This window comes from Haliotis asinina, chromosome 7 (genome assembly GCF_037392515.1).
Source record: "Haliotis asinina isolate JCU_RB_2024 chromosome 7, JCU_Hal_asi_v2, whole genome shotgun sequence".
Taxonomy (NCBI): domain Eukaryota; kingdom Metazoa; phylum Mollusca; class Gastropoda; order Lepetellida; family Haliotidae; genus Haliotis; species Haliotis asinina.
Window position 1 is genome coordinate 53,013,068 of NC_090286.1, and position 26,974 is coordinate 53,040,041.

General features: G+C 37.9%; 1 protein-coding gene across 1 annotated transcript in view; it reads right to left on the bottom strand.

Moving 5' to 3' along the window:
* LOC137292068 (receptor-type tyrosine-protein phosphatase kappa-like) overlaps nt 1-26,974 on the bottom strand; it is a 121,579-nt gene that overhangs the window by 65,841 nt on the left and 28,764 nt on the right. The window contains exons 2-5 of the mRNA XM_067823612.1: nt 22,436-22,574; nt 21,490-21,554; nt 11,833-11,945; nt 6,691-6,781 (exon numbers count right to left, since the gene is read on the bottom strand). Coding sequence (XP_067679713.1) covers nt 6,691-6,781; nt 11,833-11,945; nt 21,490-21,554; nt 22,436-22,574 — 408 coding nt within the window. The remainder of the gene's footprint in view (nt 1-6,690; nt 6,782-11,832; nt 11,946-21,489; nt 21,555-22,435; nt 22,575-26,974) is intronic.

Below are 26,974 nucleotides of genomic sequence, written 5' to 3' on the forward strand. Positions count from 1 at the left end.
TATCTTGTGGACCTTGGTACAATTCAAACTCAGCTCAGTCAGTATACAGTGTACTGTGTACGGAATTTTTTGATTCTGCATTTGCTGTACTGGTTTACCAAAGTGTCCAACTCAGCAGTCCAACTGAATGTGACTGAACAGTCCAACTGAATGTGACTGAACAGTCCAACTGAACACAGTCCAACTGAACAGTCCAACTGAACACAGTCCAACTGAACAGGGTAACTGAACACAGTTCAACTGAACAGTCCAGCTGAACACAGTCCAACTGAACACAGTCCAACTGTATCTGACTGAACAATCCGCTAGAACACAGTCTAACAGAACAATCCAAATGAAGACAACTCAATACATCTAGCAGAGGTATCATTCTTATCCAAACATGTGCAAGATTTTTTTCTATCCTAAAAAATACTCTTGTTTCAATTTTAGAATGTGTAAATTCTTGTTCGTATCCTAACAAGTGATAAGATGCAAAATTATAGTTTCTAATAAGAAATGAACATGATAACTACTCTATCTTAAAATGTGCAAAATGTTTGCTAAAGATATTTTACAAGATAATTATGTTGATTCAGAGGATGTAATAGATTTCTTTCAAAAATAAATCTGTAAAATTCTTGTTTCTATTTAAAGCGAATAAACACATCCTGTTTTGATATTCACATATTCTTTACAGCCTGATATGAATTAAACCCTTCATTTCATTACACAGTACACATTTACCAACATTGCATACTAAGGTTATTTCAAGCCACACTGTCTGGCACTGTGACCAGACTGGTCGTAATCAGATGAAGTAAGACCACATGGCAGCCAGTTGACCACGGCTGAGTATTTTAATCTGGCACACAAGAAGCGGTGCTGCAGACTCCCAGTAACTGGTGCAGATGGTTTACGGATTTATCACAGACTAGTTGTCGGCTAAAAATAAACTGCAGTTATCATTTCACGAGGTTCATCTGTTTCATTTGAAGACACATGTATCTGTCACAGATCCCTATCAAAATAATTCCATTCTCCACCAAATTCCTTCCATAAAGTTGAATTTAATTATGAGAAGTATTGATCTATGGCTACTTAAAACTGGAACAAGGTCAGGCTAAATTTAGCTGATCAATGCTTGGGAGTTGAGGATAAGAGTCTGTTTTCAGACAGCGTACCACCTCCGTGGTGTTTTACATTGCAGTGCCTGTTGGAGACAGAAAACTCACATTGTTACTGTTTCAATCTATTGAAGCCTGCTACCTGATAACACCATTGATGATTCATATCCAGCCTATCAGTACTGTGGTATTCGGACAATATGACTACAAATTATACAATGAGGGATCATAAAACAAATATAATTGAGAATATTATAAAATTGTTTATTGAATTTTTAGGCAAAGGAGTGTGTGGTGAGTGAGTGAGTGAGCGAGCGAGCGTGTGGGTGTGTGTGGGTGTGTGTCAGTGAGTGAGTGTGATTGAGTATGTGTGATTGAGTGAGTGAGTGAGTGAGTGATTGAGTGATTGAGTGATTGAGTGAGTGAGTGAGTGAGTGAGTGAGTGAGTGAGTGAGCGTGATAATTTGTATCAAACAAGTCAGCAAGTGTGACCTCCCGGTCCTGTTGGTCACCCCTGATGAATTCTTAACTTTATTAAAAGTTTGTCATTTGAAGTTTGAAATACTGTGTAAATATAGAATGAATACTGTCTATCATAGGAAGGGGTCCTGAACATGATAAAAAAACCAAACCCAAAGATGTGGTATCAAATCTCATGCTTTTCATTTTGATGCCATTACAATCCTTTTTGTAATATTCTTTGTTTGAAAACAGATAAACATGTTTATGATTGGAGGTTGTCTGCTAGCATTCTAATTTAGTAAAATACAATGGCATTAACTAAATTTGACAAATGTTGAATTGCTGTATATTGAATAATGATATCGACACACAGAGATATGTGAAACACATGATGTACACATATGTATGAATTGTAATAAAGTAAACATAAGCAAGATGTAAATAATATTCTAACAGTACTTGACCCGTGAAGGTCAGGGGTAGAATAGGCCTTCCGCAACCCATGCTTGTCATGAAAGGTGACTATGTATGTCACAAGAGGCGACTAACATGATCGGGTGGTCAGGCTCGGTGACTTGGTTGACACGTGTCACCACTACGCAGATCGATGCTCATGCTGTTGATCACTGGATTGTCTGGTCCAGACTCGATTACTTACAGACCATATAGCTGGACTATTGCTGTGTGCGGGGTACAACTCACTCACTCACTCACTCACTCCAAAAGCACTCTCCATGTGGTCAAACAGATGTCACTCTGACATGATGTCACGCGGGATGATGTGATGTCTAAAGCCAGGCAGCAACAAATGATGCTCTCACAGAGAGAAAAAATCACCTGCAGCAATGTCACCAAATAATTTAATTAATTTGATAATTTAATTATTTACAATCAAAAGAAGTTACAGAACATACACTTTCTACACTTTCATACACTACAGTTATCTCTCATGCCATGACTCACTTCACTGTAATGACAATTAGCAATATTTAGCTGACTGGTGTTATGTTACCATTTTGTTCCGATTCTTAACCCCTCCACTGTTTTGATGATATGACAAAACGTGTCTTTGACTACCTTAAAGTATTATAATAATGCCATGGTTTTTATGGTTTTTGAATATGGTCGTAAATATAGAAATGAATGTATCACGAGAAATATCCACATACACTAAAATACCCAGAATCTGCACAATTTCTTTACCAGATTTTGCTATTCTTAAGCCAATACTGACTTATATTCTGTACTGTAGAATTGGGAAAGGACAACAACATATGGATGAACAACTGTTTTATTGCAGTGAGAGTGACATTTCAGAGTAGGTTCAAACGTCACTCTCAATGTAATAAAGAAGTTGTTTATCGATACGTTGTTAATCCTTCCTTACTATGCCAACTGCTAAATGCCTCTCAAAAAAGTTAAATGTAGAATTACTTACTATTCTAACATGACTTCAGTAAATACTCCATTGTGATTGGTTAATCGAAGTCATTCAGAGGTAAATATCATGTTATATACCTCTGATTTTCCAACACATTATGTACTTGTTTAAAATTTGAATAACGCTGTTATGGTAGAATGGAAATAAATGTATTATGTTGGAAAATCAGATGTATATAACGAAATTATAGTAATAATAATTTCATTATATACCTGATTTTCCAAAACAGTATGTTTATCTCCTAAATATAAACTGAAACAAGAGTCATCAGAAGATGACATATCCCCCTGGCCCTCCACATACTGTAAAATCATTATTATTCGTGGGGGCTTTAATTTTCGCGCATTTCGCGCAAAAAAATTATCCGCGAATAATTATGATAAATTGTAAAATTAAAAACAAAGAGCCTTGAGATTTCGTTTTATATTGCTAGTAATTTGACTACAAGTGTATTACACTTCATTCATTCAACAAACAGATACATAAAAACAAGTTAAATAGTTGATTCATTTTCAGTGTCTCTGATTCACACGATACACACGACTTGTATTAAAACGATATGTGCAGATGCTTTATACCCGTCATTGAACAAACAACTTCTCAACGTAGCGGAAGGCCCATGTTTCCCCCAATTAATTAGGCAGGTGACAGGACGACAGCTAGGGTAAGTGTTTTCTTTACAGTTTACAGTTTCCTGTGTTGTTATACTCTCATGATTTCTGTACTTTGATGATGCGCGAAAATTAAACCGCGCGAATTAGTCAATTTTTCTGTTTCCGTGGAAATTAAGCCGCGCGAAAATAAATGATTTTACAGTATTTGAAAGGACAAATCATCTCACAGTTACTTATTGTGTTTTTAGACCAAGACTGAATTGTTTCCATGGAATTCATGAAAAATATAAATGCCATATATCTGTAATAAAAAATAGTCACCATTTTAAGATCTGTCTCATATATCTGCCAAGATCTTTTGAAAGATATGAAATGGTTTTCCAGTTGTGTTCCGGAAATGAAGTCAGCAACGTGTTCATGGAACCAAGAAAATAATACATCATAAAAACCTGTAAATAGCAAAAGGCACCACTTTGGGGTCTGCCACACATAACTACCAAGTAACACTGACAGATATTAAGAAGTTTTTGAGTTCTGCTCTGGAAACAGAACACACCTCTCACTTTTGAGAGTAAGTCCGAAACATTTCCATAGAAACAGAGAAAATAATAATCAGAAAAACATGTAAATAGCAAAAGGCACCTTTTTAGAGTCTGCCACACATATCTACCATGTAACACTGACAGATATTAAGAAGTTTTTGAGTTCTGCTCTGGAAACGAAACACTACTCTCACTTTTGAGACTGAGTCTGAAACGTTTCCATAGAAACGGAGAAAATAATAATCAGAAAAACATGTAAATAGCAAAAGGCACCTTTTTAGAGTCTGCCACACATATCTACCAAGTAACACTGACAGATATTAAGAAGTTTTTGAGTTCTGCTCTGGAAACGAAACACTACTCTCACTTTTGAGACTGAGTCTGAAACGTTTCCATAGAAACGGAGAAAATAATAATCAGAAAAACATGTAAATAGCAAAAGGCACCTTTTTAGAGTCTGCCACACATATCTACCAAGTAACACTGACAGATATTAAGAAGTTTTTGAGTTCTGCTCCAGAAACGAAACACTACTCTCACCTTTGAGACTATGTCTGAAACATTTCCATGGAAACCAAGAAAATAATAAATCACAAAAACCTGTAAATACCAAAAGGCACCACTATAGGTTCAGATTGATATATCTACCAAGTTTTGCAGAAAAATATTGAACAGCTTTCGAGTTCTGCTCCGGAAACAAAACACACCTCTCACTTTTGAGACTATGTCTGAAACATTTCCATAGAAATGGAGAAAATAATAAATCACAAAAACCTGTACATAACAAATGGCACCACTTTAGGTTCTGATTGATATATATACCAAGTTTTGCAGAAAAATATTGAATGGTTTTTGAGTTCTGCTCCGGGAACGATGCCCACCCCACCATAAGACTAACACCAAAATGTTCCATGGAAAAAAAAAAAAAATATGAATGCCAAAAATCTGTAAATAGCAAATAGCTGATATTAGTATATCTATCAAGTTTGGTCTAAAAATATTGAACAGTTTCTGAGTTATGCTCCGGAAACAAAATGATTACAGACGGATGGGGGACGGACAGACAGACCGACGGACAGACAGACGAGGCGTCAACTATATCCCCCGCATTACATGCCGGGGGATAAACATCATTGCAAGAGAATACATTGTCTTGATTATCCACTGAAACAGAATTCACTACGCATGGAAGACAGAGAAAGGACGGACATGATATGGATGGATTGCTGGATTTAGTGATGTCAATCCATTTACAGGAAGCAAAACATTTGCCACAGCTTATGATATTATGTAATGCTGTTTTTTGCTGATCATTAAGGCAATAATTAAACTTTCACATCTATAACATACAACAAAGAATAATACTGCTTTTCATCTTCAAGTAACAGGCACATCAACTAATGTACTATGGCATTCATAAAAGATGCTAACTGAATGTAAATCTCTCTCCACCCACCCCAACAGTGTGTAGCAACATCAATATGAATGGTCATGCAATGTTTTGACTCTCATTAGGAACCCCTGGTATTGTTGGGAAAGGCATAAACAGCTGCATAATTAAAAAGCATTTTCAAAGATGTCTCAAAACAAAATATTGGAGGTTTAATTAGGAAATTTGTTTTAAGACGGTCACTGTACCATATGAAGCTGATAACAAAAGCCATGAAAACGTCATTAATTCTCAAGAGTATACGCAGTCTTCAGCTCCAGATAGAATTGCAAATTGAAATGATGGCAGTGGTCATTTAATGATGACTGTGTTCAAATAACATACTGGGTTCTGTTTTCAAGTTATTTTCAGAACATCATATTTGAACTGTTAGCCAAAAAAGTTATCTCAAAGTACTTGTTACTTAAACTAAAATATCAATGAGCAGATAAATGTAAAATATTGTGATGCATTCAAGTCATCCATATGATACTGTCATGTGAGGATTTGGAGAATTCTCGTCTCGGCTCATCATGGTATGTAATCCATTTGGGATAAATCCAAAATCAGTTCACAGAACTTCACCACCTTGGTGAATCCAGTGAGCATTGTATTAATACTCAGGTAGTGAAAACCGTTATGGTATTCATTGTAGTCTCATCCTAGTGAGTGAAACTGTATTCCTCAGGCAAAGCTATGTGATATGAATGATTGTAAGAACATGGCATAAAGTGACACAGACAGAGACAGACATACAGACAGAGACAGACATACAGACAGAGACAGACAAAAACAGACACACACAAGCTATTACAGCATTGCCTGAGAGATATCAGCTATTGTGATTTCTTGTGTTCACACAATTAGACACTCATTCCAATCCTCCAATTCCTGTTGTGTTATTCAACATCTTAATCAAATCCCAGGGCCATTATCCCAGCCCTAAACAGTGAGAGGAAACATACTTCCAGTGATACCACATTAGGGAACACAATGTAAGTGGGTGGTGATTGAATTATTTGAATAACTTTTGCCAGGACTGACAATTTGCTGAAATTAGCAAACAGAATCTGAAAATGATGCCAAATGGACTTACATGTCACAACTTCCTGCTTTATGTTGAAGTTGATGTTTCCTGGAGCCATGGCAGTGGTACATGGAAATTCCTCCTGGTTCCGCACAATGGCCTGGAAGAAGAGAGACATTGGCAGGAATGTATATCAATGTGCAACCTTAGTAACTTGTCTGTAACATGTTTACATGATCAGGAATGTATGTCAATGTACAGCCTTAGTAGCTACGTCTACAATATGTTTACATCATCAGGAATGTATATCAATGTGCAACCTTAGAGACTAGTCTACATCATCAGGAATGTATATCAATGTGCAACCTTAGAGACTAGTCTACAATATGTGTACATCATCAGGAATGTATATCAATGTGCAACCTTACAGACCAGTCTACAACATGTTTACATCATCGGGAATGTATATCAATGTGCAACCTTACAGACTAGTCTACAACATGTTTACATCATCAGGAATGTATATCAATCTGCAACTTTACAGACTAGTCTACAATATGTTTACATCATCAGGCATGTATATCAATGTGCACCCTGAGAGACTAGTCTACAACATGTTCACATCATCAGGAATGTATATCAATGTGCAATCTCACTAACTAGTCTAGAGACTGTTTTGTGACTAGTGACTACTTTATTGACCAGTCTACAACATGTCTATTCTTCAGGAGTACAAGTCAATTTGCAACCTCAGTAACCAGTCTACAGCATGCTTACATCATCAGGATATATCATATCTCAGTAAAATAGCATGGGTATTCTTCATGTGTATAAGTCACTGTGCAAGCTTAGTAATGAGTCTCCGGCATGTTTACATCATCACGAATATATATCACTGTGCAACCTAAGTAACTAGACTACAGCATGTTTACATCTTTATGTGTGTAAGTCATTGTGCAAGCTTAGTGTAAGTCACAGTGCAAGCTTAGTAACTGGACCACAACATGTTTACATCTTTATGACAGTAAGCCACTGTGCAAGCTTAGTAACTGGACCACAACATGTTTACATCTTCATGTGTGTAAGTCACTGTGCAAGATTAGTAACTAGACTACAACATGTTTACATCTTCATGTGTGTAAGTCACAGTGCAAGCTTAGTAACTAAACCACAACATGTTTACATCTTTATGTGAGTAAGCCACTGTGCAAGATTAGTAACTAGACCACAACATGTTTATATCTTCATGTGTGTAAGTCACAGTGCAAGCTTAGTAACCAAACCACAACATGTTTACATCTTCATGTGAGTAAGCCACTGTGCAAGATTAGTAACTAGACCACAACATGTTTATATCTTTATGAGTGTAAGTCACTGTGCAAGATTAGAGTAAGTCATTGTACAAGTTCAGAGTAAGTCACAGTGCAAGCATAGTAACTGGACCACAACATGTTTACATCTTCATGTGTGTAAGTCAATGTGCAAGCTTAGTAACTAAACCACAACATGTTTACATCTTTATGTAAGTCACAGTGCAAGCTTAGTAACTAGACTACAACATGTTTACATCTTCATGTGTGTAAGTCACAGTGCAAGCTTAGTAACTAGACTACAACATGTTTACATCTTCATGTGTGTAAGTCAATGTGCAAGCTTAGTAACTAAACCACAACATGTTTACATCTTTATGTGAGTAAGCCACTGTGCAAGATTAGTAACTAGACCACAACATGTTTACATCTTCATGTGTGTAAGTCACAGTGCAAGATTAGTAACTAAACCAGAACATGTTTACATCTTTATGAGAGTAAGCCACTGTGCAAGGTTAGTAACTAGACCACAACATGTTTACATCTTTATGTGAGTAAGCCACTGTGCAAGATTAGTAACTAGACCACAACATGTTTATATCTTTATGTGAGTAAGCCACTGTGCAAGATTAGAGTAAGTCATTGTACAAGTTCAGAGTAAGTCACAGTGCAAGCATAGTAACTGGACCACAACATGTTTACATCTTCATGTGTGTAAGTCAATGTGCAAGCTTAGTAACTAGACTACAACATGTTTACATCTTCATGTGTGTAAGTCAATGTGCAAGCTTAGTAACTAAACCACAACATGTTTACATCTTTATGTGAGTAAGCCACTGTGCAAGATTAGTAACTAGACCACAACATGTTTACATCTTCATGTGTGTAAGTCACAGTGCAAGCTTAGTAACTAAACCACAACATGTTTACATCTTTATGTGTGTAAGTCACAGTGCAAGCTTAGTAACTAGACAACAACATGTTTATATCTTTATGAGTGTAAGTCACTGTGCAAGATTAGAGTAAGTCATTGTACAAGTTCAGAGTAAGTCACAGTGCAAGCTTAGTAACTAGACTACAACATGTTTACATCTTCATGTGTGTAAGTCAATGTGCAAGCTTAGTAACTAAACCACAACATGTTTACATCTTTATGTGAGTAAGCCACTGTGCAAGATTAGTAACTAGACCACAACATGTTTACATCTTTATGTGTGTAAGTCACAGTGCAAGCTTAGTAACTAGACCACAACATGTTTATATCTTTATGTGAGTAAGTCAATGTGCAAGCTTAGTAACTAGACCACAACATGTTTACATCTTTATGTGAGTAAGCCACTGTGCAAGGTTAGTAACTAGTCTATAGCATAGACCTAGTCATATTCTTAAACTCGAGAATGATTAACATATAGAGGTATTTTGAAAAAGATATTATTTACAACATGGAGAAGAGTCTAATCCAAGAGTTACCCACACTTCAACCGCTTCATCAGAAAACACTTGACTTCAGAGTTTTTTGCACAAAAATGTGATTGTATATCTAACATTTTAATTCAATCATGGGCGTATCTGTATTGATATCTATGGAACAGATTTACCATTACCACCATTTAATGTTTTGAATTACACATCAGGAATTGTGTATTTCACTTTATTCCTTTGGAAGTTGGAGCACACAATATAAAAAAAAACTATTTTTGATAAAAATAACAATTTTCTGCACATCCATGTCCAACATTTATATGGTTTCTTCCTGAATGACACACTATTATTTTCCAGATGCAATGAAAAGAAAGTATATTTTAACAGGAAATTCCAGGGATATTCATTTCAAATGATAAAGAAATCATCAATTTTGTTTTGTAAATTCTCTTGATAAATAATGTATTTGAGCATACTTTGGCCTGAATAATCAAGTGTGGGTGGGTGGGTGTGTGTGCGTGCGTGCGTGCGTGCGTGCGTGCGTGCGTGCGTGTGTGAGTGAATGAGTCAGTGAGGTTAGTTTTATGCCGCTTTTTAGCAATATTCACGCAATATCATGGCAGGGGACACCAGAAAATGGGCTCCACACATGTTTCTTCACTGAGTTTCTTCAGCTACTAATCATAATTCAGGATACATACTTAAATTGGTTGAAAAACGGTATGTTTACAAGAAAAGAAGAAAGTGGCATTACTGAGGGAAGAATTCAGGTTAATTTGAAAATGAATACATATCTATGTGTGTTCTTTGACAGGTGACTGACTTGAAAACAAATAAGGGAAGACTCTCCAGGAAAGATGTGGAAAAGTACCTTCAACCTCCACTAAGCGACGGCTGCATGAGGCAGGACTGATGTTTTGTTTAACTAAATGACTGATGTTTCAGTTGTCTGTATCACTGAACATGATCAAATTTTGTTTGTTTGTGAATTTATTGTTTGATTTTGCACACAAGTCTCCAGCTACATGACTGCAGCTTTTAAATGATAAAATCTGAGTTCCTATCTATGCAACTGGGATATAATAACATGCATCAACAAAGTCTAACGACTCCATCCCATTGGTCACTTCTTCCAGAAAATCATGGGTTGCTGACAAACAGTTTTAACCCAAATCTCAGTTCAACAGTTAGCAAGTCAGACATTTTCATATGATTTCTTGTTTACTGGAAAACATTCTTTATAACTTCCTGTCACATAAGCATGCTGATAATGCACATTTGCACAGTCTGTTATTGGCATACACTAATTTGTTTTCCTACTTAGGAATGATTTAACAGCAATAAATTCTAAGGACATTTTACAGTTCTTTATAATATATTGTGATACTTGTTGATTGATGGCCTATCGACAAAGTATTAACACAACAGTGAATTACAGAGAAGGTAAATCCACCTCATAAACAAAGATGGTAGCCAAGAATGGTAAACAAAAATGGTAAACTAAAACAGTAGACAAAGATGGAAAGAAAGACAGTAGAAGATAGAAAGTAATGTTTTCAGAGCTGACATTTCAACTTTTGACATATTCTATGTGGAATTCATGAAAGTGTTAGATCAGAAGAAATGCTTGCACAGAAATAATGCCCAAGACAACTGATATCTTCCCTTGAACAAAAAATGAGTGGTTATTCAGTCTGAATTGCTCGCAGAGTGTCCTTGATGCTACTTTCCTACTGACTACATGTGATTACAGTGTTACTCTAGCATGTATTACATGCCACAAAACTCTGCGATATACAAACACTTCATTACTAGATGTCAATGCTGTATTTTATCCCATATGGACACACGATGGAAACATATGTAAGGACAAAATTTTAGATCTTAACTTGCTTGAAGTAAATATGACCTGCTTTCACAGAATTTAAAGTAATTTGAGTAAAACTATTTGTACATTTATAATACTAATTTGTTTCCTTATTGGTAAATGTAACAATTTTTGACAATTTTTCACAATGGAATGCCATTATCCAAGACATACATTGCCTCTTGCATCAGCAGAATTTCTAGACAGATATTTGAACCTGGATATCCCCTTTTGATGCAACAATTATGCAGAAAACAAAGAAAGAACAGTTACAAACACACTGACAGCAACAACAATAATTATCATGCACAGACTGAAATCAATAGCTGCTATCAGAAAGAACAATGGTGGAAAATATTATAATGCAGTCTGCAACAATAATTATACAAAGATCATGAAAACAGTAACGAAATTATCAAAAGAACAAAAATTATCCAAACAACAGCAATAATTTTGAAAACAATGAAATCAAATAAAATCAAAATATGAAATTTAACAACAAGGAATAATACCATAGTAACAAGAAATTGTAAGGTGATAGTAACTTTTATCAAATAATAGATATTTGATAAAAAAATATCACGTAAAACAATGATGACAGGACTTTCTTACCCTGACTTCAATGTTGAGCTGTTTGTCTGACTTCTTCTGTCGTAGTGTGTGAAGGAATCTGGAGACGGAGATGGGTTCCTGACACACTGATGCCACTGCCTTCTCCTCTTTGGCTGCCGAGTCCATAGACAAACCACACATCACTTTAAACTTCAACAACTGGGCATTAAAGGAACGTAACAATTTCTTGCCCATGTTTATCATGACTTAGTACCATAGAGGAAGGAAAAAAACTGTTGCACAGCTGTCTGTCATTGTTACTCTCACTTAGTAGAATAAATCCAAAATTGACATGAATATGCCAGCGGTACTGCACATCAGAGTGCAGGACTAGCATATCTGGTAATCAATTTGCATGTTTTGTCATGTATGTGAAAGAATTAAAAGGCTAAGCTTGGTTGACTGTGCATCGCCATGCGAGTGATGCATGTCTTGTCGATGTGTTGAGTAGTTCCGAACTGTCACAGTCTGAATGAACCTACTGCACATGCTCGCTCACAAAAAGTCACATGACAATCAATGAAATTGTTCTAAGTCTCTTGGGAGTTACTAGTATAGATGATGATCTCTGTGATGGATACTGACGGCCGGGACAACTAAGCAGTATCTCAGTGCTGCTACTACCTGATTCAGTCCAGCATTTCTTCTCTATATGTCTCCTCTACCTTTCATTTTGACCAATATAGTAACACAGCAACGGTACTCACGCTCACCTCTGCGAGAGTCTCTCCCAAATAACACTGACAGAACATCCAGGAAAGATAATTGAAAATTATGTCAATGGAAAGAGTTAACAGCCACAACATGTCATTCAATCCACAGGGTCATTTGTTTTACATGAATCACGGATGACAGACAGAAAAACTACCAGTTGGTTGATGACAAAGTTATCTGGTCATGACGATGCATCAAGCCTTTCATTTCTGTCCACACTCATGGCATATGTCTCAGAGGGGGGTGGAATAACACAGTTGTTGGTACCAATTGTTATTCCATGTTTGAACATGGAAAACACACTGCACTGTCTAAAACACCAGTGAATACATGTAAAACTGGCAGGCTGTCTCTCAAAGCACACAGTGGACGAGCAGAAAGGATCCCTCAGGTTCACCAAGCCATACTAAATATTGATTCAGCGGAATCTTGAAGACTAGGAGAATGGAATTCCCTAATCCGTGGAGCATCATCTGATAATCTGAGAGTAGCTTATGCATGTTGCATGAAGGATGTGGCATACATGTGGCAATGTTTTCTGTGCCTCTGATCAAGATGGTGGCCATCGTTCTAACTGCCCACAGCAGGAAGGCTCAATGGCATATCAGCCATACCAGACACCCTAAGGATTTGGTGAACACATTGCCATCACTCTCAACCATGACAAACTAGCTCGGCAGCGACGGAATCACACTCTAGCTGTGAAGTTCCAGATTTCTTCAGACGTCTTAAAATAGATTTAATTTCCACTGGCTCACTTCCCCGAGAAAGCTCTAATTTAGGATTCCATATTTTTTTTCTCTTCCTCAAATCCATCACTACTGATTTCTGTGAAACCCATTTGAGATAAACCGTTCTGCACTAATATGCACAGAAAATTCAAGCAAATCAATTATAATTCTGCAACATTTTTATGTTGAAAGATTTGACATGTTAACATAGAAAAAAAATCAGTTTATAACATATGCTCAAATTAAATTAAGTTTTTTTATGATTAATGCTAATATATGCATAAATATGATAATGAATTAAAAATTCATGAAACCTAAAGGCTTAACAATTTGTATTCAGAATAGTGAATAGAATGTTTTGAATTCTGACTGAGACAGCATTAACACAATAACTCACTTCAAGAGTTCCCTGCGACACTAACAAAGATATATAGATGTACAGGGGAGACATATAGATGAGAACAGCAATTTTATTCCATCTTTGACCCTGACAATTAGCAGTTCTTTGATATCTTTATCTTTCCTTTCACTGAAATTGAGCTTCCGAATCCGAAGATTATTTTGTGAAATATACCATTTCTGACAGACCAATCAATATTTGCCATCAATATTGTCCAGTTTACTTATGTAAAAGTACATTAATGAAAGACATATTTTTACTATACCATTAAGATTTAGCCATGGCATTGGTGGGGCCATGCCAGGAATTTGGATGTGTGGGACACATAATTGAAAAACAGTTTTGAAGAGAGTTGAATCTGTAATACTATACATTCACCTGTGTAATAGAAGACTAGCCATCAACAATAACAATAAAGGTCTTTTGTCCATTTAACAGCTGGGTGTGGTCAGTATAATGATTGATCACGGTGGTTCATAATACACAGATGGTGTTATATCTCATGCTTGGTTGCCATAATGTGGTCACATCATCATGAAAAATCAATAACATGATTGATGCTTAATGATTCTTAATACTTTATTAATGAATGAACAAATGATTGGCCAACACATTGCTTTGCTTCATTTTAAGCTAGACTAACATAATTTAGGGTTAATAAAAGAAAACAGTGAAATGGTTTAATGAAATTAAATATCTTTTGTAGTGCATTTCCACTGAGGGATTGGTCATTTATTATTTTAAGTGGGGGGAGGGAGTGGGGCATGAGGAGTTAGGGCTGTACAATACTTTGCTGACCCCCTATTTCATTTACTGCCCCTACCCCCAAATTTTGATTTTTATCATGTGCTCAACTGATGTAGCATTTCTTCATAATTCTATTGTCTCCTATTGCAATCCAAGATCAAACATTAAAATAAATACTCATTCACTGAAAAAATTAGAACTGGCATATTGTTTGTGGCCTCCTTCATACACACCCCTGCTTTCTATGTGTCTGTTTCAAGACACTACCCTTAGTCTCATCCATCCATCCATCCATCCATCCATCCATCCCTCCCTCTCTCCCTCCCCTGTAACAGGTTGTCGGTAAACCCATCCTCTATTCTGGGACAGCTTAAAAAGATCTACTGATGAAGGACAGCCAGTCTTAATGCAGAAGGTCTTTGCATTGTTCTGACATGCAAAGCACTAACAGCCCCATCACAATGATCTGAACCTGTGAAAGATGAAACATTGCTACAATCTCACTCCACTCCACACATTTGCTAGTTCAATAAATAATTAATAGACATAGCACTTTGTGTTCATTCATATCTTAAGATAGTGAAAATATTTCCTGAGAACACAGAATCATCTGTTGGTATTATTGATTGATTTCACAGTCACAAATGTGATTTACTTTGGCTGGCCCCTATACATCATTGATAGTGTTGGTGTAACAGTCTGCCTGATGGCAAGGAGGTAGGGTACAGTGCTAGAGGACCAGGGTACACAGGAAGCCTTGGAGACAAAATCTAATACAACAACCCTTCCTTCTTTCTATGTACAGTGCCATGGAATTGTAGAACCCTGGAACCCTTGTGGGACATCATCTAATACAACAGCCCCTCCCTCTGTCTATGTACAACAGCTAAACCCCTGGAGCTCTAGAACCCTTGTGGGACATCAGCTAATACAACAGCCCTTCTCGCTGCCTATGTACAACATCATAGACCCTGGAGCTCTAAAACCCTTGTGGGACATCATCTGATACAACAGCCCCTCCCTCTGTCTATCTACAACAGCATAAACCCCTGGAGCTCTAGAACCCTTGTGGGACATCAGCTAATACAACAGCCCTTCTCGCTGCCTATGTACAACACCATAGACCCTGGAGCTCTAAAACCCTTGTGGGACATCATCTGATACAACAGCCCCTCCCTCTGTCTATGTACAACAGCATAAACCCCTGGAGCTCTAGAACCCTTGTGGGACATCAGCTAATACAACAGCCCTTCTCGCTGCCTATGTACAACACCATAGACCCTGGAGCTCTAAAACCCTTGTGGGACATCATCTGATACAACAGCCCCTCCCTCTGTCTATCTACAACAGCATAAACCCCTGGAGCTCTAGAACCCTTGTGGGACATCAGCTAATACAACAGCCCTTCTCGCTGCCTATGTACAACACCATAGACCCTGGAGCTCTAAAACCCTTGTGGGACATCATCTGATACAACAGCCCCTCCCTCTGTCTATGTACAACACCATAGACCCTGGAGCTCTAGAACCCTTGTGGGACATCAGCTAATACAACAGCCCTTCTCGCTGCCTATGTACAACACCATAGACCTTGGAGCTCTAGAACCCTTGTGGGACATCAGCTAATACAACAGCCCTTCTCGCTGCCTATGTACAACACCATAGACCCTGGAGCTCTAAAACCCTTGTGGGACATCATCTAACACAGCCAAGTCCCTCTTCTGTTGATAACTGTCAAGATCATGACAGCCTGATAGTTAACTATTACCCATATGGGCTGAAGTGTAATAACTTTCTAATGTTTGCAGGTGTAGACTTTATTGATTCTGAAAGACTGCTGGTCAGTTGAAGCTGTAATGTGCCACACTGGGACACTATCAGGATCAAGTTATAAATTTTCCATGTAGCTGACTACATTATGTCATCAGGACTATAGACTGATGGCTGTGAAGTTTCTTCAAGTGGTGGTTTGTGTTCCCAGAGAATCCTTGGATTAGTGACTGTGTTTCTGTGTCCTAAGTTTCTACTACTTAGTCCTGCCCAACAATTAAGTACATTTCAAACATGTGGTCTCACCTTAGAAACGTGGGTTTCTTCAAGAAAGCATCTTTCACCCATCAGTAAATGGGTACCTGGTGGGATAATTCATAAGACTGTAAACATTGTTGAGCTTCACAGGCACTTGGGTTAGCCAGGGTACTAATGACTTAATGCATTGAGCGTGCACAAGAGTGTGGATACAAGCACATTATAGTCTTTGTGATGCCTTCAGAAACATGATGCAGCCTTCGGGCCTGAAAGTATTGCACATACTGGTAATATGTTGTTCTTCATCCACATAATACATGGATAGTGCGGTTTGGCCACCTCTCTTGTCTTGCAGACAAAGCTTGAGTTGAAGATGGAATAAGGTCAATAAAAGACATCTGCTTTGGGTGGAACATGGCTAGGCTATACCACCTTCAGTAATACAAACCACCAGTCTCAGTGATCATCAATGTTGTCTAGAATATAATGATTCATGTTTCAAATTCTTTGATCATTGTCTACACAAACTAGATTAGAAATTGAATTTAGTGGTGTGTCGGATATTTGAATAATAAATTCAGTGTTTGTGTGTCAACAACCATGTTAACACAAATATAAACAACTGGAAATTTGATGTCAGTTACTTTCCCACTGGAGTAGAGAACAACAATAAGACATGGCTTCAGTGTATCAGTATCTGGTACACACCCTGTATATTTTATGTGCACTTCAGAGAGTATCTTTTATAAATTGACTTATTAACACCTTAGATGAGCATTTGTTTTACCAGAAACCAAGTTGAATATGTTGTTTTTTCACCATAAACACATGCAATGAAGTAATCGGTCCACCTCTCAGTACCCTGACATAGAAAAACATATCTGTGTTTCTCCATACAATCACATATTGTATCTTAGTGCTATGATAATAAGTGTTTACAACCTCATGTTGTTACCACACTATGCAGTGTAGGGATTCCAGGTAAGAATATAGGCCCCCTACAACCTGTGTGAGTGTGTGCATGCACGTGTACAGATGTGTGACAGAGGTGACTTAATGAATAATTAAATCAAGTCATGTGTTTGGATTGAAGTCAGGGCAAAGTGCTGGCCATTGCTCTCAATACTGATCACTTGTCTAGCCAAAACTGGATATTTACTGACAGGTGTCATGTTAATCACTTGATCCCAAACAACAGGGGATATACTAGTTTTTGTTAAATCACCCTCTCATCACACAGTCACTCCCTGGGTGACAACATGGAAGGGTGAAGGGTGTAGCAGGGATGCGGTCCAAAAAGTTTACCAAAACTCAATGAAACTCCAGTCTAAGTGAACTTAGCCCCTGGGTCTAACAAAACCTAGTAGGAGGTCGCCTAAGATAACATTGGAAATTGACCATTCAGAGCAAAGCTTTCCAAATCATGAAAGTGGAGATTCACACATACCTTTTGAACTACCACCCAAAGGTTTGTACCCAAATGATTCTGAATGCTATTTTCCCTACGATCGCTTCTGGGTGAGGATGGAGGAGGAGGAGGAGGACACCACTACAGTGATGGAAAGTATAGTGTTTGGGGCAATATTCAAGGATGTCAGTTTGCGGAAATATTAGCTAATGGTAACCATGTCAACAGAAACCAAAAAGCCTATACAGTCTTATGAAACTAATGTAAATGACCCGTGAAGACCTTCAGCAAACCCATGCTTGCCACAAAAGTCAACTATGCTTGCCGCTAGAGGTGACTAATGGGATCAGGCGGTCAGGCTTTGTGACTTGGTTGACACTTGTCATCTGTTCCCAGTTGTGCAGGTTGATGCTCATGCTGTTAATCACTGGATTGCTTGGTCTGGATTCAGTTATTTACAGACCACCACCACTAAACTGGAATGATGTTGAGTGTGGTGTAAAACTAAACCTACTCACTCATGAAAATGGGTGAAAATGAATTGTACATCCTCCTTTCTCATAAGGCTCTATCTACCCTGTATTTCATGAATATTTCTAAAACCAACACACATCCCAAAGCACTCATTGTTCCCAGACCATGGTACCACACTCACACTCAATCAATTCCAGCTGTACACCCACAACATAGACCTATCTCATCCTTCCTTAAATCACTCCACAAATCCCATTTCAACTCTCTCCACATATTTATCTCCGTCAATATTTAATTTGTCAACACATATACATCTACTGAGTAGTCGGCGCTGTGTGTCAACTTCAGCCTCCAACACAGCCAATTACGCGTAATTTGTCGACCGTCTGCGTCTGTGCTGTTGTCTGTATGTGGAAGTAGTGGATCACCAGGACTTGATATTAACTCAGTTACGGCCATCAATGTCTGCATGTGCATACTGCAATTCTGTTATAGCTTGTTTTGTGGCTGGATGAAGTGGTAAATGACGTTACTGTCATCTAATTGTTGGCCACCTCCATGCAAGTCTGGAGGCCAGAGTTATCTGTTGTAGGATTTATGATTTCATGGAGGAAAATAGGATTGGAAATTGGACAGGAAAGACATTTTGTTGTAAATAGATGAATCTTTTTGCTGAACCATGTTCGTAGCACATTATTTTTGTACGAGATTTCTGAACTTCCTTCATTAGAACCTGTTTTGTACATGTTATGTAAAATCCTAAAATGTACTGTGTCACTGAATCTTGGACCTGTAAACCTTGATATATGATCCTTGTTACTGCAGATTTTTTTATTTGACCCTTGCTACTATAAACCTTGTTACTCAACCCCTGTTACACTGGATTTGTTATCTGCCCCTTTGCTGCTGTGGATTTTGTTGCCTGGTCCTTTGCTGCTCTGAAATTTGTTACAGGGCTCTTGCTTCTGTGGATGTTGTTATTGGGCCCTTTTACTGTACACTTTGTTACTTGGTCATTGTTACCGCATATTTTGTTACTTGGCAGTTTCTACTGTGGATTTTGTTACTTCAACCTTGATACTATGGATCTTGTTTCTCAAGCCTTGTTACTGATGATTTTGTAACTTGATCCTGGTTACAGTGGATTTTGTTACTTGGTCATTGTTACTGTGGATTTTTCTACCACTGCTACTGTAGATTTTATTACTATAATCTTGTTAGAGAGGATCCTATTGCATGACACTTTTTAATTGGACATCGTTATTGTGGATTTCTAACACATGACTCTTTTTCGCTGTGTTGTTTCATGCAATCATTGTTACTGGGATGCAAGTGTTTAATGCTGCCACTTGGTGATACACACAATGATATTTGTAACGGTGGGGACAAACATAGCAACAATATCAGAGCATCTGAAATTTGAACCTTCATTCATCTTATACTTTCATGCCTCCCGAAATTTGTGGCAACTTGAGCCTGCCTCTTGGTCATAACACATCACTGTCCTATAAACTAGTGCTATTCACCAACATCATCCATTATGGCCACAAGATCCACATTGTTATAAGCCCCAAGGGCAATAACATGAAACTGGGGGTCTCTTTCATACTGGAAATACGTAAGGGATTCAGCTTTGTGCATGCTGAGCAGGCTATGGGATGCTGCAGTGTGTGCTGACCAATGACATGATGACATAGAGCCTGGTGATGTGATGATGACACTGTCACTGCATGGCATAGAAAAAGGATTGCGTTGGGTGAGTCGCCACTCTGGGCAATGATCCAGAGGACTTCAGCTGTGTTCCACACATCACTACAAAGCTGGGAATCCAACTGGGACACGATCAACCGACATCATCACCACAGGGCTACCTACGTCACTGAACATTGTATAGTTGGGACAGGCCATGATGATAGTGACTACAGTTACAGAGAATTCACAGCTTGAGTTACTACCACTGGAGTTTGTTTCAAACCTCCTTTTAATTCTGATCAGCTTAATTTTAAAAGGTACCTTCAAACAGCAATACAAAGATAAACAATAAATTTTGAAATACTTCAGAATTGTAATGAAAATTTCATGTGCAAATGATATGGACTGCATACTTTTACTTTTATTTCTGCACGCACTTGTACAAAACCTACTACTAACACTGCATTTGTGTGGTGTTCCGACAAACAAAATTAAGAAGTGTTAGTACTTCGAAGGAGGGACATCAGCTGGTGTCCAGTGTGCAGTCACAAGTCAGGTTAAGCTGAACAAGTTCAAGGTCACAGTAAGTAAGGGAATGGTAACCATTTAGCTGGATTCATAACAGTTTCAATGGCTTTGGTCTTTCCCAGCTCTAAAGTCCATGAAACACTCAAGATGTGTGGATCCTATTCTTCCAGTGAATACTCACCCAGCAGGTCAGAACAGTTAACCACCTAGCACCTCACAGCAGCTTCGGCTGTATACTCCCTAGGGAGTTGAGAGAGAAGATTGATTGCATGCTGATCCACTAGCCGGAGTAATAATGGTATTAGTGCACTGAGCACGAGCCAACAGATGGCATGCAACACATGACAAATATTCATTTATTATTTATTATCACAAATGTACAATGTCTATGAATATAGTTCAAGTTTGTGCTTTATACTATTGTCACATATATTGCATGTATTGCTTTTTGCATTTGGAAGGTTATATCACATGTTACTCCCACAGATGCACATAGGAAACACAAAAATGCTGCAGAATATTAGGATAACTGTTTTTTGTAATTTTACATGTTACTCACTACAACAGCCATGAGTCCTTTGTCACCTGACCACTCTAGTTAAAGAGTGCTTATCAAGAGACGGAATAATGCTGATAAAGATCAAGACATTTAATTAACTGCCGTACGAAAGGTCGTCAATGTAAGGATTTGATGATACTGGCTGGAATAATATAAATTATACATAACCGCTGTCTGACATACTGTAAACAGGAAATATTCTGCGTCTTGAAAACTAAAATATAAACGGACGCAGAATATTTCCTGTTTACAGTATATCCTGTGGTTTGTAATATAACAGCTTGTATTATAATTGCTCATGTCCCTCTGAGAACCTTGTGTTATTCTGTTGAGTGAGCGAAATTGCTAAAGTTTCAAATAATGAAGTTAGTATTTACCTTTGTTGTCCTCTTCCGCCTTCTTTTTCCGTCGACGCTTACTTTCAGGTTTGTGAAACTGATCTCTGAAACACAAGCCACCCATAAATATGTTTCATGCAAAAGCATAGCCTTCAGATGCATTACTCTGCTGATATCTTAAATGATATCCTGCAATAGTCAGTGATAGCTGGCTGGTTGGCTTCAGAATCAATATCGGACGTGACATGGAAAGTTGCCATAGCTGTGGATATTTTACAACTGCTTCCATCACTTTTCTGAATGCACACACTCAGCACCAGTGAGAGGAGTGCTATGCCAGATTATTCTTCTAATAAGTGACAGAAATATACATCCTAATTACATCAATGCCCAGTCAGTCCATTGATCAGGATAAGATATAGAAAACGTCAAAACAACATGATATATAGTATGACAACTATTTGGTAATTTGTTTGAACAAAGATTTCATCCCAGTTCATTGCAACTGCAAGTCAGCAGAACTATTCAAACACACTCATAATCCAAAGCATTGTGTACTCCATGAAAGAAATACTGAGTGTACAGAAATAACGGCTTCTTTCTTCCTTGAGAACAATACAGTATGAGAGACAACTATGTAGACGAAAGATCGAAAACTGAATCAACAATTTATAATTGACTGGTCAAGGGTACTATAGTAACATGCAGGATCAGCTTATTCCATGCTGATGGTCAAATTTAGGTGTATCAATGGACAGATGAATAGTTGTCTGTTTGAAACCTCTGTCGTATTCACATTCACTTTATATTCTGATACATTTGGCCACATTCTATCACATTTACTGCATGAAGCTGTAAGATTTGTTTCAAATAACTGTTGTGTATTTTGACAAATTCCTACTGTCTAGGTCTATGACTTCAAGAACTTGCATGAAGACATTGCACCAATCATTTTACAATCAACAGACAGGAAACTCTCTCTTACCTCCAGTACTTGCAGGAAGCAGCACCAATACCAAAGAGGGTGATGGCAATACACATGCTGATCCAGAAGAAGTGGTTCCAGAAGGTGTTGTTGGCATTAGCTAGAGCAAGCTCACTGGAGTGACTTGCAGATCGAGGTACTGAAATAGTCAGGAGTGAGGAAGTCAGTCACTTTCTTTGTAGTATCCAATTTAATTTCCCAGTGTCCAGAGCCCCAAACGTTAAAGATTTTAGTCATTTATCCATGGACATGGCACTGACAAACAGGGAATCACCACCATAGTTAACTTTGGATTTGTACCGGTTGTGATACCATAGCAGTGGAGAATTGCTTTGTCTGATTTGCTAAATTGTATTCCTGCATCAATACTGGTGAATCTTTCAGATTTAAGGACTAGATGGACCTGAGGGGCAATGGGGGTAGCCTTGTGGATACAGTGTTCACGTGTCATGGCGAAAGACCTCAGTTTTATTCTCCACATGTGTACAATGTGTGAAGCTCATTTCTCATGTCCTTGCCATGGTATTGCTGGAATATTGCTAAAAGCAGCATAAAAACTCCCTTAATCACCTGAATCAAACACAACAGTTGAAATGGACTCCTGGGGAGTAGTGCACTGTACTGGGTGCATTTTTTCCGAATTTTTTCGGATGGATATACTCGTACCAAAGGTAAGTCAACCCTAACCTTTACTCACTAACCCTGAGGATCTAGAAGGGGGAGGGGTGTCCATGGGCTAAGGATCTAGAAGGGGGTGCCCAAGGGCTAAGGATACAGCAGCGCACTCATTAGCAAGCGCTCAGCTCCCTGGGTAGCAAGTCTGGTAAACTACACTCTAGCCAACTCCTGAACTCCTTGTCTGACTTGCAACTTTCTAAATATCTACAGGATGTCAGGGACGTTATCATGTCAGAAGCATGCCAATTTCTCCATGCTGGAGTATTCGCACTGAATTCCTGCATTTTAAATGAGTTTTAAATGTCACTCTTGGCCATTCAAAAAAATTACCTAACATACAAGGCATGACATATTTGGATAATGATATGGTCTCAATATGCACCTTTGTCATCACTTGGCTGTTCCACAGAAGAGTTATCCAAAGTCACAATGACCAATGATATGCAAAAGATGTCCCTGTCTATTTTGTCATATATTCAGCATTGTTGCAGGTTCAGTGAACAATTTGTCAACATCAATTATTCTGCCTCAGAGAAGAATTTAATTTATTACTTTAATGAACATTGTTTAACCAATATCTGAAGTAAAACTATGCTGAAAATCTTTAAATCCTCACTGTTTGATACATAACATAGATTGAAAGGCATGATGTCATTTACCTCTTGGAAGTGTTCATATGAAATGTTGACAATATGTTCTTTTACAGTGATGTGACGTAACGGAGGTGTTGCCTCTAAACGTTCCACTTCTATTTAATGTTAAGTCATCAGTGAGTAAGTGATCAGTCAATTCTGAAATCTGTTCATGACTCTACCACACCACAGACCTTTCATTCAGGTGATGTATTGCTTTGAGATTAGGAAATGTGGCAGCTGTGATTGGATGATCTTGTGTAGCATTTTTATGTTTATGAACTATACATCAATCAAGTAATCAAAAGTGACTATTTCTTTTCAATATTTAGAGCAGTTTGTTTACCATGACGACCTATTCGGAATGTGACCATAGGCAGCCATTACTCTGTTTGATATGTTTAGTATCATGTTTAGTATTTCCTCTAATAAGAGCCTAGGTGCTTATTTTTGCAGCAGGTCCTAATTAGAGCCTGTCATAACAGGCGACTAATGGCATTGGGTGGTCAGACTCACAGACTTAGATGACACATGTCATCAGTTTCCATTTGTGCAGATCAATGCTCATGCTGTCGATCACTGGATTGTTTGGTCGAGACTCCATTATTTACAGACCACTGCCAAATAGAGTTCTTATTACATAACAATGCAATGTGGAGGAAAGGAAATTATTACTAAAGGGACCATTCGTTAACAACTTTTTGGCTGATCAAGGGAGAGCACAATTGTGAAAAAGCTACCCTGTACTTATCAGAGACCCTGCACTTCTTAAAGACACAACACTTATTTCTTAAACTACTGCTTTACTTCTGGCATTTATCAAAGGAAATATAGTATGTCAAAATGCGACTGGCTTAACTTATTGAAAGTTATTTCCAGACAATGCACACATGTAGTAAAAATAGACATAACATTTACTAAGGACTATTAAAACATCATGTGACTTTGAGTAATGTTTTGATAATCACGGCAGTCAATCATCGGTTGTCTCCCTTGGACTGTAGCTGTCACTTGCGTGCATAATGTAAACATAACATATTAGCTATCATATCAGAAATATCATCGCATCAGAATTTCTCTTATTACAAGTCAAGAATAAATACAATGGCGTTCAATGCTGGACAAATCAATATCAAACCCCTAGCAAGGATGCAGTGCTACGATATACGATAGTCTGGGGATTGTTGGTGATGTGTAACAACAACCATATATGATGAAAATACATATACTCACAATGTCAAAAGGTCAAAAGTCAAATGGAAATGGATAAAGAGACCTTGTAAGTATCACTGCAACAGTTTCACCATAAGAAATGAAAACAGACACCAAAATTAATACAGATACATAATAACAAAAATAGATCCCAAAATCAGTATGGATATGTAATAACAAAAACAGACTTCAAAACCAGTACGGATATGTAATAACAAAAACAGACTTCAAAATCAGTACGGATATGTAATAACAAAAACAGACTTCAAAACCAGTACGGATGTATTATGAGTACGTCTTGTACCACAAAGATCAACAACAGTTTGTTTGATGTTTAAAGCAGCTCTCAGCAGTATTCCTTCCATATGACAATGATCAGTAAATAATCAAGTCTGGACCAGACTATCCAGTGATCAGCAGCATGTGCACAATGACAATTGGCAAGGAAGTCAGCAAAGGGTGACCATCTCATCCCAGCATTTGCCTTGTATGACAAGCACTGGATGCTGAAGACCAGATCTAACCTGGTTCACAATGGGAAACACTGATGACAGCTTACAAAAGACACAACTCGTTAATAAATATCTCACAAAATACAATCAGACAAATACTTGGACATTCTATAAATGTGGAATGCTTTTGTAGCAGCAGGAAAGTATTGTTTGTTTGTGAAAACTGGAACAGAAAAAACATATGCAATACTTTCATGATGTAGTTATATTGATGAAAATGAAGACACACCTGAGTTAGAGTAGACGACTTGTGTTCCGCTGACATTGGTGTCATTGTTGATGTGGACATCCGTGACGTCATCAGACATCGTAGCGTGGAAGACGTAGAGATACTTCTGCCTGACACCACTTATCCCGGCCATTCAGCTCCTGGTCAGTATTGGACATGGTCGGTCACTCATAAAAGCTGCAGGAAAAGCAGTGGGGTTAATAAGGACATAAGCCATAGATAATGTGAGGCTTTTGTTTTATGCCTAATCAGCAATATCTCAACTCCATGAGTGGTCTATACATAATGCTGAATTCCTGAAAAAATGTGTATTCCCATATAATACTCAAAATACAACACCGTCCACATGTTAATTTTGAGTTGTCTACGAAGGAGTGACTATGCTTGTCGTAAGAGGCGACTAAGTGAGTGAGTGAGTGAGTTTAGTTTTACGCCGCACTCAGCAATATTCCAGCTATATGGCAGTAGTCTGTAAATAATCGAGTCTGGACCATACATTCCAGTGATCAACAACATGAGCATCAATCTGGAATCGATGACATATGTCAACCAAGTCAGCAAGTCTGACCTGTCTACGAAGGAATATGTATGGAGGATATAAGTAACTAAACAGTAAAATACCATCCAGGAATTACTCTATGGTTCCATGCCGGCATGTGTTACTCAACAGATACTATTTTCTTGACTGAAAACATGCATAACTCTGATAAAAGAATAAAACAGGAGTTACATCTCGCTTATTGTCAATTAGCCTGAAATAGGGTTTATTACATTATTTCAATTATTTAAAAATATGTTCACTCACTGGTGTAAAATACCCATTAGCTTTGACACAAGTTAAATACACTGAACGCTTAAAGAATACTATTTATATGCAATGTGAATGATGATGTGTGTAAATGCTAAAGGCATTATCGGAAGCTGGGGTAATCAGTTCTGTACTAGATAAACCTCTGACTGAGAACATCAACATGCAGCAGTTCACCCCGTCAGGACATGACGTCATGCAATTGTCATGTCAGTTTACCTATCCTTCCAAGTTAGCTAGAACTGTCACAGGTTTGCAGGACATAACATCTGCAATCTGAAACTAGACATTTACTGTCTCCAATTTCATTAGTTTACTGAATTGGTTCCTTTGTGGACTGATGGATTTTCAGGAATGAATGCTATCAGTACATTTAGCAATACAATTACGAAGATGGCTGAACTGACAAACAGCTAGTTGGACATGACCTTGCATGTGTTATAACTGTATGCAGCTACATCCATGATT